The sequence below is a fragment of the Nipponia nippon genome, unplaced genomic scaffold (assembly GCF_047370975.1).
Source record: "Nipponia nippon isolate SJK-2023a ecotype South Korea unplaced genomic scaffold, ASM4737097v1 scaffold_3, whole genome shotgun sequence".
Lineage (NCBI taxonomy): Eukaryota > Metazoa > Chordata > Aves > Pelecaniformes > Threskiornithidae > Nipponia > Nipponia nippon.
In genome coordinates, this window is record NW_028262347.1 from 3,162,086 (window position 1) to 3,178,113 (window position 16,028).

General features: G+C 39.8%; 1 protein-coding gene across 2 annotated transcripts in view; it reads left to right on the forward strand.

Moving 5' to 3' along the window:
* CHCHD3 (coiled-coil-helix-coiled-coil-helix domain containing 3) overlaps window positions 1–16,028 on the forward strand; it is a 164,017-nt gene that overhangs the window by 90,268 nt on the left and 57,721 nt on the right. For both annotated transcript variants that reach the window (XM_087767032.1, XM_009462606.2), the window contains exon 5: window positions 14,952–15,035. In XM_087767032.1, coding sequence (XP_087623158.1) covers window positions 14,952–15,035 — 84 coding nt within the window. The remainder of the gene's footprint in view (window positions 1–14,951; window positions 15,036–16,028) is intronic.

Here is a 16,028-nt window from a genome sequence, read left to right on the forward strand (position 1 = left end):
TATAAAAAAGGGGAATGTCTTTAGAGTGGCTTTAGATGCTTGCACTCATGAATGAAGAAGAATTTTAAAAATACTCCAAGAAGAGCACATAGGCAGTCAATTATATACTTCTTTTGTTGTTTGTCTCTGAAATCTGGCTTACCTTACAATTCACAAGACAGTGTGAGGAGGAGGAAAAAGTGGATAAAACAAGAGTTCATCCCTTTCCTGACATTTTCAGTCAATCTTCCAGTTAATCTGCCTCGATCGTGTCACCATAACCTCTGTATTTATTGGACACCAGACCAAGGCGCACTGGGAAGACAAGGGGAAGTCCTTCAATCCCTAGTCGAGGTTTTCTTCTTGTTTCGCTGCAGAGCCGTGTCTTGTTTAATAACCTGAAACCTCAACAAGGTGTCGTGGACTCCGTATTACGAGAGATGAATAAACATTTTATTAGATCTTTTTTGCCTATTTATGATCGGTCATGTTTTGTTCTTCAGAATTTTTTTTTCTTCCTCTTTAAGGACAGAGAAAAGTTGTTACTTTTCTACCATTTCTGAATTAATCTAATTTTAACAATTCTTTGCTATTCTCAATTTCATGCAAATACCAGTGACATTACTTCTGCAAGTATTTGGTATGTCTCTCCACGTTTAGAAAATTAAGCACTAATTCTCACTGTGGGCTAGAACAGTCTGTATTGCATGACAAATAAGGTTTAAGCATGCAGTAAAAAAACCCAACAAACCCACAACAAAAAAAAACCCCAACACTTCACAAATTCAGAGAAGAGCTTTGCTTTCTAGCACTCTAAATGTTGGGCAATACACAAAAGATTGTGTAAAATTGACATGTTTTAGCAACTCCCAAAATGTAAGAGGGGTTTTTTTGCCATTATTATAAAAGTACTTGGCAGCTTATATTTTCCTGAAGCATTCTATTGACTGGGATGAAACCACTTTTCTATAAAGCACTTTTAAATGCTTGCTTTCACTTGCAGACTTTCTCACCCACAACATAAAATGGTCATGTTAAAATAATGGTATTGCTTTATAAAATGTATGGATTGTAGATTCTCCAAGCACTGTACAGCCTTCAGACTCCTTGCAAACATCACCGACACCCTGGAAAAGGAAAAGAAAAGGAAAGAAATATTTTCTGAGATTGCATCAGCAGTTGAACTGAGGGCACAACTCCTGCTCCTGCATCCCTGGACCGTGCTTATTCCATTTTAGTCCATTCTGAGTTGCTTGACATGTAGTAAGGGCGCTGTGCTGGGCTTCATTGATAAGGAATGCCCTTCAGCCAGAAGCTGTTTGCACTGGAGCCCTAATTCTCTTCTGCTTAAAACTATAAATGAACAAAAAGTAGCGAACATCAGGATAGTCCTGATGGCTGATAACACTTACTTCTCTGGAAGTGAGTGAGTGCACCCTCAGTCAGTTTGAAGACAACACCAAGTTGGGTGGAAGTGTCGATCTGCTGGAGGGTAGGAAGGCCCTGCAGAGGGACCTGGCCAGGCTGGATCGCTGGGCCGGGGCCAACTGTGTGAGGTTCAACAAGGCTCAGGGCCGGGTCCTGCACTTGGGTCACAACAACCCCATGCAATGCAAGCAGGCTTGGGGAGGAGTGGCTGGAGAGCTGCCTGGCAGAAAAGGACCTGGGGGTGTTGGTTGACAGCCGCCTGAACATGAGCCAGCAGCGTGCCCAGGTGGCCAAGAGGGCCAATGGCATCCTGGCCTGTATCAAGAATAGTGTGGCCAGCAGGAGCAGGGAGGTGATGGTGCCCCTGTACTTGGCACTGGTGGGGCTGCACCTCGAGTACTGTGTTCAGTGTTGGGCCCCTCACCCCAAGGCGGCCATGGAGGGGCTGGAGCGTGGCCAGAGCAGGGCAGCGAGGCTGGGGCAGGGGCTGGAGCCCAGGGCTGGGGAGGAGCGGCTGGGGGAGCTGGGGGGCTCAGCCTGGAGAAGAGGAGGCTGAGGGGAGACCTTATTGCTCTCTACAACTACCTGAAAGGAGGTTGTAGCAAGGTGGGGGACATGGTTTAGTGGTGGACTTGGTAGTGATAGGTTAACGGTTGGACTCAATGATCTTAAAGGTTTTTTCCAACCTCAATAATCCTATGATTCTGTAAGTTATAATAACAGGTAGCACAAGTTTAGCTTATTTGTTATTGTGCCTTCTACCACTCCCATTCTCTAAGAACAGAAGAATTCCCAAAATACTTCAAAGAATGTCTTACTGGATGTTAATTGTTGTCTGTGATCTTACCTTCGTATCTCTTGAATATATATTACATTAAATCTCGCAGGTGTTCTTCCTTCTGCTCGCTCTCCCTATTGCATTTGTGCAGCACTGAACGCAGCTGAATCCTGATCGATGGCTGAGGTTGAGCTGCTCTATTCGTGATACAGCAATAAACAGTAAGAAAAACCAACACGGTAATTAATAGTTTCTCTACTGGTGGATCATAGTGGGACAAACTCATCCATTTCTACCAAGCCCTTAGAGCGGTAATATTTGATTTTTCAAGTGATTGACTTCTTACTATTTAGATTGAAATTACAGTCCTAATTTATACTCACCCTTGATAGTTATTTAAGCAGCTGAAGTCTCAAAGCAGAGCGTAAGTTATAGCTGTGACAATTTTGCCGTTTTTTTTTGTTTGGGAAGGTGAAGAGAAGAAGGAGGAGAGCAGCAATGGGAAGGGAGAGGCTAGAGGAGCCATCAGTATTGATTTGCTTTGGTAAACTCAGAGCATGGATTCACTGTCCTTGTCTTCAGTGTGCTTCTCAGCATTTTTTTCTCTTCTTCAGGCTGGAAAATTGTGCTTTTTGCTGCATGGATTTCTCTGTCTTAAGAACAATAGGGCTAATGGTGGGAAATTCGCTGAGCAGAGAAACTCTGCAGTGTTTCTTTCTGCACAAGTCATTTGAACCAGTTTGGCATTCTGGTTTCTGTCTCAGCAGTATTTAAATTCACTTGTTAGCTATTTTTTTTCCCTGCTGATTAGATATTTTGTTTTGTTTTATACCTTGAGTTTCATTTAACATCGGTTCCTTACACTGTTTAGCTGTTACCAACTCACAAATGAGAGGCAGTCCTGCAAGAAGACTTCTTGAAGCTGTCTGTATGGATCTGTGCAATCCCTACATAAATTGTCATCTCGATTGTGAAAGAAAAAAGTTGGAAAGGCTCATTTAGGGCTTTTTTTTCTTGGTTGTGTAAATACGGCATCACAGTAGCTGACTGAAAGTGGCTGAAATTTTTGACTCAAATCATGTTTTTTGTCATATGCCACAAGGAGCAGAGGAGTTCTCTGCAGGCGCTTTGTAACATACAGCTGGTACAAAAAGGACAGGGAGTTTCCTCCTAATCTCTTATAACTTATGCGTGACAGACTTCAATATTTTCAGTTGTTGTCAGGGTGAAGAGGTTTACAGTCCTCAAGGGAATCCAGAGTCTCAGCTACCTTACAGGTATAACTGCGGATGTTTTCAGAGTTAATACAAACATCTAAACTTTCTTGGATTTTGCTAAGCGATTGGCTTCACTGATAACTTGTGGCAATGAGTTCTGCAGGTTAATTATGCATTTAATTGGTTTCAAATTTGTTGCTTTTCAATTTCACTGTTCACTGAATCTCTCCTCGGTCTTGTATTATGAGAAGGGAGTAAATAAGAGAGCTTGACTCACCTTCTCTGAACATTTAATTATTTTGTATACCTCTATCATGCACCCTTCTACATACACAAAGCACTTCTGATGGTTTTGGTCTTTATGTATCTTCAGCTTTTTTCTTCTCTGAAGCTTTTGGGTGTAGTGACCAGAGCTCTGGGAGGATCCTGGAGGTTATTTCATCTGTAAAATATTGTGATCTCGGTGTGGTGCTGTCTCCTCTTTCCTCTTTTCTTCATAAATCTCCTGGTTTTATTTGGCTGTTGTTACGCATGGGACGAGTCTGGTTGTTTTGTGTTTGTTTTTTGTTTTTTTTTTTATTGGCTTGCCTGCAGGAATATAAAGTCTTTCTCTGAGGCTTTACATTTAGAATAAAAATGCTTCCCGTGGCTGGTGCAGGCTTTTGCTTCCAAGTTGTATTATTTTCCATTCATCCTCATTGGATCCTGCCTGTCTTCAGGTCCTTGTAACTTAGACAGCTTCTTGTGATGTTCTACATGGTCTTCACGAATGAAGATGATTTCCATTGCTATCATCTCAACGTATCCCTTTTTGATTGAAGTCATCTGAGTTGTAAACCGCCTGAAACATGGGACATGGAGCACGTAATCTTCTCTGCTTTGATCTTTTTGGCCATTTCTATCCAGTAATTTTTATTAAACCTGTGAGCGTTTCATTGGATTTTTTGATTATTTGCTTTACATTTTGCTTTGTGTAAGGTATTGCTGAATTATTTTTGAATATCTCATTAGACAACTGTTTTATTCTTTCCTATTGCAAGTAAAACGTACAGTAAAATGCAGAACCATGATTTTGTAACAGCCAGTCTCTGCCCTGCTATGTTAATCACAAAGTGTTGTGTCAACACATTTACATGACAAGGATGTCAGAGTAAGGAATAGAAGTGTTAGCATCAGACCCTCTCTTAAATATATTTCCTGCCTCCAATTAGTAAATGATGTTTGTAAGTTTGTTTATTTTTTTTCTTCTTTTTTAGTTGCTCAGTCCCAAATTACTAACACACTCGCATATATACCACCTGAACTGGGCAGGGCTTTAAAAAAAAAAACAAACCTAAATTATTTTTCATTTGGTTTTCCAGCATGGTCTTTACAAAAACCAACTGTTGTCTCCCTTGCTGTCTTGTATGAAGTCTGCTTTTTTCATCCATTTTATATATTTTCTATGCTTAGAATAGTATTTATTTCTGTTAGAATAATACAAACGCCAGCAGAGCTTGAAGTATAATTATGTTAAACACTGCACAGATGTGTAGTGCGTTCCAGGCTCTGCCCTAGAGACTCTGCAATCAAATGAGAAGAGAAATAAAAGTGCAATGAATGGAAGTTGGACACAGAAATTCAATGGCACGTGTTATAGAATTGTACAAAAGGAAGATGCTCACCAATAATCAATACATAAATCAATCCCCACTCCTTTCAGAGGTACTCTATTCAAGGCAGTAATTCTCTTGTGGGTTTATTTCAGAATAAGTAGCTAAAACTTTAAAGAGAATTCTGAAAGACCGGCATTGTAATTTGCTAATTAAAATACAAAGAGCATTAAATCTTGCTGTATCCCCACCCACGCTTCCTGCCATTTCCCCCCGCTTTCCCAAGGCTTTGCTTTCTAGTTTTGCTGGATGTTAGTTTGTATTTAATAATTTAAACAGGTATAGTAACTTTGCTTATCGCATAGGATTTTCACACATTTATTTAATGTTTTAGAGATACGATGCAAAGAACTATGTAACTGTCCTATTATTTGCTTGAATTGAGTTTCCAAAGTGTTGCAAAGAACGAAACAGAAGAGCTAAAAAGCAATGACTTATTTAATGGGATAAGTTTTGTATAGCCTTGATATATATGACATACCAATTAGCTATGAATATTTTCTTTACCGTGTCAGTTTTTTGTGTGTCTTGATGGGAGAAGGTCTTCTGTAAAAGCTGATGCATTCCCAAAACTGACCAAAATGATACTCCCTTGGCAATGCCGGGGTGAAATACCTGAATATTTGCTGTTAATTCAGATGCCGTATTTAAAAGATCAGCTTGTTGCTGAGTTACAGCTTCTGTCTTAAATTATCTACTCTTTGCAGTTTTTTTTTTAATCAGGCTGATGAGGACAATCTCTCTGTTTTGGAATAGTGGTCAACAGTATGGCTGCATTATTTGAAAGAGAGCCAGTGAGTTTTGATGGTTTGTTTGTTATAAGAGAAGAGTTCAATTGAACAAGATCTAATTTCCAGAAAAAATACAGATAATCCATTGTCTTAAAAATACTTTTTAGTGGCAGCTTCTTGAATATCCAAAAATGAAGGTACTGCTTGTATTGTATTGAGAAACACCTGATGTAGTTACAAGTGATTCACTTTTGTGTCTTAAGCAGAAATCAATAACTTGAATAGCTGAGAAGAAATAAATGTACTGTTATTTTGTATTCAAAAGTAGATTTACCTACTTGGGTATGATCATTTTTTGCCTTGAGTGGAAACTGGTTACCAGGATAACAGACTGAGCAGCCGGTTCCAATGATGCAGCGTCTGTTGGAAGGAAATTATATTAATTCATGTATAGTTTTGATCATTTGATACAAGAAGTAGGATATTCGTAGACGGAAAACACTGGAGAATGTGTGGTCCCTGACACTGCTAGACCTCTAATAAGCAGAGGGTAGAGTAAGTTTTCTATGGTATTTCAGGTGAGATTCTTTGAAGTGGGCTTCAATGAAATGTTGAGTTTTCATTGCTTATATTAGTGCAGCATCTATAAGAATTATTTCACTGTTTGCCTTCAGTCTACTGAATCTTCAGTTTACCAGGCAAAAGAAGTAAGGTGTGGCTTTTAAAAACATAATAATATAGTATTAAAGTGTTGACAAAAGATGCGGGATTCCTGAAGCAAGAATAAAAGTTCCTAGGTGGAAAGCTTAGAAAATTTCAAAATTTTCCCTAGTTGGAATATTTCGGTATCAGGCAACTGAGGTGCAAGTTTCTTCTTACTGACTTGTCTTTGGACTTCAGTGGTGATCTGGAGTAATAATACCTTCTGGAAGGGTGGTGGTTCCTTATGTTTTCCTTTGTTTTACATGATGTATTGTTTTAAAGTACATCAAATATTGGCTCACAGTGCTTACTAATACCTTTCCTTTATCTTTCTGTTGTTCATTTCATCCAGGAATTTAAATGTACTGTAAAATTATCATTAGATCAATTCTGAACACAGAAAAAAAGGACACAAATATTTATGACTTATTACAATAGTGGTATAGCAACAAAGCTGGAAATAGAATATAGTCCTACATCTGCTTACTGGCAGTTGTTTTTCCTGAATTTTACGGGATAATAGTTCTCTTGCTCCATTTTTATATAGAGAAATCCACTTTGGCTCATATGGAGCAGTCTATGACTGCTTCTTTAAGATTAGTGGAAAACTGTACATATATGACTGAAACATCAGAAGCTGTCAGAAATGGTTATAGACATTATTTGAATTGCTACAAATACCTGGCAGCAGTACAGATAGTCTTTAAAATGTTTGATCTTCTTGGACTGCCTTAGTTAAATGAAAAGCGTGTATACAGTTTCAGAAATAAGTCATGCCTTTCTTTTATTCCTGTTGACATGCATATATGTAATACAGATTTGTTTAGCGTATTTTTTTCTTTGAACTATGATTGGGTGGAAACATGAGGCTTTTCTGCATATTGCTAATGAATATAATAGTCATGAATGTATTTTAATTTTTATTTCCAAGAAAATAAAATCTTCAAAATCTGTTGATTTCAGACTGAACAAACAGATGGTTCACCCAGTGAGGAGCAGAGTTTGGTGATGAGTCCAGCTTTTCTTTAGTACTCATATTGCTCATTTCGTAGTAGCTTGGTACAACTGTGTGATCCTTCTGCCCTTTGTTTTGTGGATAGGATCGTAAAATAGAATCATAGAATCGTTTAGGTTGGAAAAGACCTTTAAGATCATCAAGTCCAACCATTAACTTAGTACTGCCAAGTCCACCACTAAACCATGTCCCTAAGCACCATATCTACGTGTCTTTTAAATACTTCCAGGGATGGAGACTCCACCACTGCCCTGGGCAGCCTGTTCTAATGCTTGACAACCCTTTCAGTGAAGAAGTTTTTCCTAATATCCAACCTAAACCTGCCCTGGCGCAGCTTGAGGCCATTCCCTCTCATCCTATCGTTTGTTCCTGGGGAGAAGAGACCGACCCCCCCCCCCCCCGGCTCCAGCCTCCTTTCAGGCAGTTGCAGAGAGCGATGAGGGCTCCCCTCAGCCTCCTCTTCTCCAGGCTGAGCACCCCCAGCTGCTCCTCCCCAGCCTTGGGCTCCAGACCCTTCACCAGCTTCAGGTGAAATAGTTACAGGCTGGAAGCAACCTGGAGTCCTCTCAAGTGTTTGGTGACGCAGTACTTATCTACTGCTGTTACTGCTTTCTCCTCCTTGAGCCCTGTCTCTGCACACAGAGTCTGGGAGACCTTGCTGATGAAGAAGGCGTGGTAGGGGTTGTTCAGTCTCCATGCTTGGAGGTTTTCAAAACCCAACTGCATACAGCCTTGAGGTACCAGATCTGGCCTCTTAGTTGACCCTGTTTTGAGGAGGAACAACATGACCTCCTGAGGTCCCTTTGAGTATCTCAGCTGTATGTGTTGACTTTCCTTAAATCACCCACCTCATTCAGCAGGTGTCCCACGTTTTCCTTGTTCAGCTTTTTACTTCTAACATGGTAATAGAAGCTCTTCTTTTTGGGACAAGAACATCAATGAACTTCTGTCTTGATGGAAAGCAATGTGCCTCTTGATTTCTGTTGCATGTTCTTCTGGCTTACATTAGAAATTGGAATCCGTAACTCTTTTCTTTGACACAGTGTACGTTTGGGTTTTTTCTCCTTTGGTCAATTTAGTAAATGAAGCTTGATGTCATATATTGTGTATAGACTAGATCCTAACTTGTTCGTAAATTCAATTTTTTAATTATCTCCATTAGCCTTCTCTCAATGCAATTTTTTTTTTTTTCTGCACTACTCATTCTTTTAGGACTTCATTATTTTTAGAAAATGTACTGTAGCACATTTACTGGTAATTACAAAAGCTTGTTTTAATTACAGTTGTCAAAGAATATGTTTTATGATGCATTATTTTTGCTGCTGTTTCTAATTCGTAACTATTCTCTACCTTTACAAGTGAAAATTAACATAGTTTTTTTCTAAGTGATGTGTCTGGATCATTTTTTGTGGTGAGGAATGATTTTGTGAATAGCGACAGCTTCAGAAAGAAATTATTTTGGGGGGAAAGGGAGAAGCATGTGTTCCTAAGAATATCCGTAAGTTACTTCTGTTGCCCGTTCAGAAAGATGTGTGTATATATGGTGAAATAGAAGGTTAAAATTGAAAACTGTTGTAATCCAACATATATTAAGTGTGGAAATGGAGAATCATTCTTATTGGGACACTATATACGGTGAATGAAGATTGTAGTTTTGCTGACCATAATAATGTATACGAGTTACGAACCTTTTTCATCTTAGATTTTATCAACATGCGAATGTGAATGCATGGGGCCATATGTGATGGACGAATGTAGTCCACTGCAAAAGGGTTTCTGGGCAGAGCAATATAGTGGACGTCAAAAGCTGAATAACTGTTCCACAATGTGACAGTCGCAGTCTGTACCTGAGTGACGTTAGTGTCAACGAGCTCGTGAATTCACGCCATGGTTTAACCTACAGGTATGCTCATCCAGCAAACCTCAAGTTGTAAAACAAACAGAAAGTCTCCAGCAATGTCGTTGTGAAAGATCAGTTTTTGAGATCTGCTGTCTTGCCGTACATCACATTCATCCTGACCTGCCAGCAGTTTTCCTGCGAGATGGTCGTGCTTCTGGAGCTGCTGAAGGCCAGTCCCTCTGCCGCCGCTTTCTTTTGCTTATTAATCGGTTAACCTTTTCTTCAAAGCACGTGGGCCTGCCTGAAGGCCTGTAGATATTTCATGTGACCTTTCCCATGAGAAAAGCCCTCATTGCTGTAGTTAGCATTTTGTCGGGCAAATCCTCTTAGTCTCGTAAGCCCGTTGTGACAGGGTGCTCTTTCGGCCCCCGGACCCAATGCCTGGTCTCACTCACAGCCTTGAATGTGGCTTGGGAGACCTGGTCCCTTGGTCGTCCACTTAGTTCGTCCTCTGATGGTCATGGCGGGGTGATGAGGAACTGAACATGAAGCAGCTTGGCAAGACCTAGGCAGAGCACTTTCAGATGACCGATGATGCTTTATAAATTTAGTGTAAAACTGGACTCTTATTTTGAAACAGATTATTCTTCTCTGCCAAAAAAATGCAAACTGAAGCTGTCTCAGGGGTTTTCTTCTGTAAACTCAGTGGACGTTAATGAATTTGGAGCTCGGAGTCTGCACTGAGGGGCAATTGTAAATGTGGGACTGCCGAGTGCTTCAGGAGCTGATTTTGAAATCTGCCTACAAACTTCTCCTAAACTGCCTGGTAATGGCTTATCCCCTGCAACTCCTTAAAGAATAGCAATTATAGACTGCACGCACCTCGAACTTTGCTGTATCCAGCTAACTAGATTCCTTTATTTTTTAAAGATAATTATTAAACATACATTTTCAGTCAGCTGCTTATTTGCTCTGTTCTACCCTAGAAAGGACAAAATTAATGTGTATCTGTTGTATCCAGCATGAGAAAGGACCGGCTTCATCACAGGATGGCTCTGCAAGTATCCCTGCAGCCGTACACGAGGCGATGCACGGGAATTTTTTGTAGACATCCATTTCTCTGGTGATGGAAACTCATACCCATGCTGTGCTGAATCCAGGCCCTACTTTTGAAAAATGAAACCCAGGTTGGCCTTTAAATCTTCGTCCAACTTCCTAACGATTCTGAAGAACCTGTATTTAATATTAGTGATCTATTTTTGGATTTTAATTTTGGGTAGTCTTGGGAAGATGGGCTGCCTCTCAAAGGTGACCTTCTGAAGCTGTTTTCTAAATAACATCCAAGCGAATGCTTTGTTTATTAGAGTTACTTTGTGAAGAAGCAATGAACCTGTCCCAATATCTCATTTACAACTGAAGTGCGGCATTCAGCTAATTGAATACATGGCTACTCTTAATTATTTTGTTACGGCTAATTGATATTTGCTGGGATCATGTTGCTGCGGCCCCATAAATATAATATTACTTTACAAGTTTTTATTTCTGCAGTGAATTCTCTTCTTTTGGCATATTTATATTGTCTCCTGTTTAAATGAATATTTTTTTTAAACATTGCTGTGTCTGCGTTACTGTATAAATGCCAGGGGTGGTAGCTATATGGAAGAAACTTTTTTTCCTGAGTTTCTTACTGGCCTACCAAATCTTCCAGTTACTTTCACAATATAGGGAATGAAACCTTTAGATAAATGTATTATTTAGTATTCTTGTAATCTGATATCTCTTACCTTATCAGTGATACAAAAGCTTTGATAGGATCAGGGCAATAAGCAGCGTGACTATAATTCGCTTCTTGGCCCCCTGTGTCTTTAGTGCAGTAAAATCCAGCTGTTTTGATCACTAATTATCTTGGGGGGGCAGGGAAACAAACCCCCAAATCAACCCAAAAAACTAACAAACTTCCCAGGGCAAAACAAACTTTCCAGGGAAAAAACTTGCATTCAGATGGATATCCTTGGAACAAATGTTATTTGCATTCCCGTGCTCATATTGTCTTCCATATATATAAATTTAGTGATCAGATACCATTAAATAAATCCATTTCTCTCTTTTGAATGGTATTTGATCAGCAAGCAAGACACAGATGACAAGAATTTAAACTCAGCTGGACCTGGAGGAGGGAATGGGTTTTCTCTCCTCTGTCGTTAAGGTGCCCTTGACCTGTTGTGTTTTTACACCCTGAAAATTTCTGCCCTTGTGAATCGTCAGTAATGGGGAGAATGAATTAAGCCATGATGCTCTTGCATGGGTTTTGTTGTATCTTACTGGCTTTCCAAAGTCAGATTTGCAGCTTGGTTTCAGGTTATCGATAGGATCATGTCAAAGACTATTGAATTCTAAGAACTAAAACTTAACCGAGTTCTCATGAGCATTACGGAACATTAATTTTACATTTTCTTTGTCACTGGCCTATTTAATTCTAATTGCACAAAAGGAATGTGCTTGAGTTTGCAAATATTTCGGGGATCATGAGGTGGTTATAAATAAAATATTCGTGTATGGGTAACTATGATAATGCATTGAAGTAATGTATTAGATATTTGGGAGAGGATGGTTTGGGGAGGCACAGCCATCAATGGTGTTTTAGCTGTTTCTATCACCACAGCAAGACGCAGGTTTGAGAGGTGATGCAGGGATTATCCAGAAAAAGCAAAACCGTGATCAATATAAAGCATGGTAGTTAGGCTGTAGAATATTTAGTGTAATCAGCTTTGAAAAAACCTGTAATTCGTTTTCTGTAGTGAATAAAGGCTGATTTAAATGGCGGTGGACAGGGCTGTAGGATGTGCTCCACGGCACTATACTGAAGATGAAGTGGTTGGCAGAGGGCAAGGTTTGCTTCATCCAAGTAGAATTAAAATTTGGCTGTGTGCTTTTGATAGAGCAGGGGTATTTTTGGTGAAGGTTCTTTAAAAAAACAAACAAACAAAAAAAAAAACCCCACAAAAATTCCAAGTAGTTTTTTGCATTGTTCTAAATTACAGATATGCCTGACATGCATGCATTTTTCTGTATTTTTTCTGTTCACCATTATATAATAAATTTAATTTGACTTCTGGATTTTTTTACATGCTTCAGGATATAGAAAAAAAGGTAAGTGGTTAAGTAAGGAACGACCAAAAATCAAAAGTTATTATTTTATTCATCATCTGTCTGCAGAAAAAGTGCAAATCTTCATAGAATACCAGGTTGGAAGGGACTTCAAGGATCACCTGGTCCAATGTTTCTAGCACAATCTAGACAAGATGGCCCAGCACCATGTCCAGCTGAGTCTTAAATGTGTTCAGCATAGCAGAGTCAACCACTTCCCTGGGGAGATTATTCCAGAGGTTGACTGTTCTCATTGTGAAAAATTTACCTCTTGTGTCCAATCAGAATCTCCCTGGGAGTAACTTGTACCCATTACCCCTTTTCCTCACCAAGTGACTCCTTGTCAAAAGGGAGTCTCCATCTTCTTTGTAGCCCCCCTTTAAGTACTGGTACCTGGTGATGAGATCACCTCTAAGCCTCCTTTTCTCAAGGCTGAACAAGCCCAGCTCTCTCAGTTTATCCTCCTATGGCAGGCTTCCCAGACCCTTGCTCACCTTGGTGGCCCTTCTCTGGACCCCCTCCAGCCTGTCCGCATCTTTTTTGTATAGCGGGGACCAGAACTGTACACAGTGTTCCAGGTGTGGCCTGACAAGCGCTGAGTAGAGAGGATAATGGCTTCTTTCTCTCTGCTGGTGATGCCCTTTTTGATGCAGCCCAGCCTCCTGTTGGCCTTCTTGGCCGCAGCAGCACGCCGGTCACTCACGTTGAGCTTCCTGTCCACCAGGACCCCCAGGTCCCTTTCCACGGAGCTGCTCTCCAGCCAGGTGGATCCCAGCCTGTGCTGCACTCGTGGATTATGTTTTCCCAGGTGCAAGACCTTACGCTTGTCTTTCTTGAACTTCATAAGGTTCTTGTTAGCCCCCTCTTCCAGCCTATCCAGATCTTCCTGCAGGGTGGTTCTCCCTTCCGAAGTGTCCACTTCCCCACTCAGTTTGGTAACATCGGCAAACTTCATCAGGCTGCACTTGATCGCGTTATCCAGATCACTTATGAAGATACTGAATAGCGTTGGGCCCAGTGTCGATCCCTGGGGGACCCCACTTGTGACAGGTTGCCAGCTTGAAAAAGAGCTGTTTACCACCACCCTTTGGGTGCAGCAAATCTTGACAATGAGAGTTCAGTCTTGTATCTATAGAACAAGTATAGCACAATGTACAGTGTAAGTAAGTTTTCTGACATGCTTCTATGAGCATGGCCTGGAGATACTACCTTAAGTAGTACAAGAGTTTACCATTTTACATGACGCTGCTAAAATAGGAACTTTTTGCCGTTGGGTTTGCAGTATCAGTACCTGGGTGAAAATAACGTGTTAGAGCTAAATGACTAATGTTGAATAGGCAATTGTGGTAATGACCACTGATAGTTAATTATTGGTCACTAAAGATATTTTATTATTAAAACATTATGAGCCTGGAATGAATCTGCGCTGATATTTTAGGCATTAAATCCTCCATAGCTTGTTAAAAATCACTTGTCTAATATTTCCTCTGGAGGACTTGTAGCTTTGTATGTATTCCGTGTGCTTGCGTGCTCTTTTAATGCATTTTAGAATCTTTAATGAGTCCCCTTAACACTACATATGAGAACGTACTACAGATGAAAAGCCAAAAAAACGTCAGCTTGCTCAGTAGTGCTGGAAGCAGTGTCTCTTAAATGAATACTCAAGTCACATTAGTATTCAAAAGATAGATGTTCAAAATTCTTCTGCCATTATTTTAAGTTACTGGACATGGGAGTGATCCTACAGTAAAGGGTATCGGCTTACTTAGCTGGATACTTCAACCACTCTAGGAATTTCCAGAGGAATAATTCCTAATTAAAGAGGACAGCAGAGTTTTAGATGTACTTTTTAGATCTGCTTTTGCAAATATGTAAGCATTTGGTTCTTCCCAAACGTCATGTGTTTAGAATTAAGCACATGCTAAATACATTCCTGAACTGGGGTTTTAGAGGGAAAAACAGCTACTTCAAAAGAATCCTTTTTACCACTGCGTACAAATGTATGGATGCAGGTTCAGCTTTTCTCATGTCAAAATGTCCGCTTAGTAACAGTTAACAAATAAAGGTAAATATTCGGGCTCTGCACGTGTTTTGTTCGGTGGCTCGAGTGAGTTTCCCTAAGTTCAGAAGTGATCTGCAAAGTTAATTTAAAAAAAAAAAAAAAAAAGATTAATCTCAGCAGGATACGCTTGGTTCCATCTTCATGACGTTTCCAAATACATTTGGACAAACTATGGCACAGCTGTTGAGGAGGGAAGGAAAAAACCCAGTACAATAGACAATCTCTTTACATTTTTCAATGCAGCAATCATCATCTTATTAATGTACTGTTTGGCAAAAACTAATAGACTGCAGTTCTCAATCGCTGTATATTCCTTACTGGTACAATTTATAGTAGATGTTTTGCTTTGCAAGTGATGCTCTTTCTTGATCCAGTTTTATCTTTCTATTTCTTTTTTTAGGCCAGGCAGCTGGAAGAGAAAGACAGAGAACTGAAGAAGCATGATGCCTACTACAAAGAGCAGCTGGCTCGACTGGAAGAAAGGGTAAGCCGCCTTTCCCTTTTAATGAAGAGTTCTCTGTTCATTTCTGCTACTGACTTTCTGGTTATGTTTTACCGTTAAACAAGATGACTTTTCTAAGGAGATAAAGATTAAAACTGTGGCCAGAGGGGTTTCTTTGGTATTAACTGCTACTGTTTCTGGCTTAATATTGACAAGATGGAGGCTTTAATGTTGAGAATATTGTTTTCTTTGCTAAGTTCTCACATTTGCAATGAGATTTTATCTGTCGCAGTAATTACATACAGAGAAATAATCCGAACGAGGTTACTTTTATACCATCCCTGATGAAGAGCCAGTGTAAGTGAATGAGTATCACCAAGTAGTCTTAAAATTGCATGTGAAGTGTGAAGATACCTACTGAATTTCTGCTTCCGTTGCAGTCCACGGTTGCTTTCATTGCGTGGAGTTCGTGGTTCCTCCAAAAGCCACCAGTACGTGGAGAGTTTAATGTTAATTGCAGGTGTTTATGCCATGTTTAAAAAGTACTTCTGTGGTTTTTTTTCACAGTAGACTTGAAACTAAACTGTACGGAACAGTTTACTAAGCTGTGTGACCTGCTTACAATGTTTTAACATCTTGCTGTTAACATTCTTATTCTTTACAGGGTATTATTTTATAGGATGCTAATTTCAAATAATTACTGCTGTCATCATTTTCTAGATCCCAGGTTGGTTGTAACCTTCAGCCTGAATACATTTGCCGCCTTTATCCCTCTGCCTTCTTCCTGAGCCTGCCTGTTGTTGATTAATTTGGGTTTTTTTTAGTTAGTTTTGAAAACGCTATTAACAAGATATATATTCATTTATGCAGCTTAGCAGGATAGAAGAAAACCCCTTGTTTTTATTGATTAGGAAGAAGAGCACGTTGTAGGAGTTATCAGCGTGTATAATTGGTCTTAATATTTTAAATAGAGGGCATATCAGATAGTGTCTCAGTGCTTTGTCCTACCTTTTTGAAGAGTACATTAATGAAGTC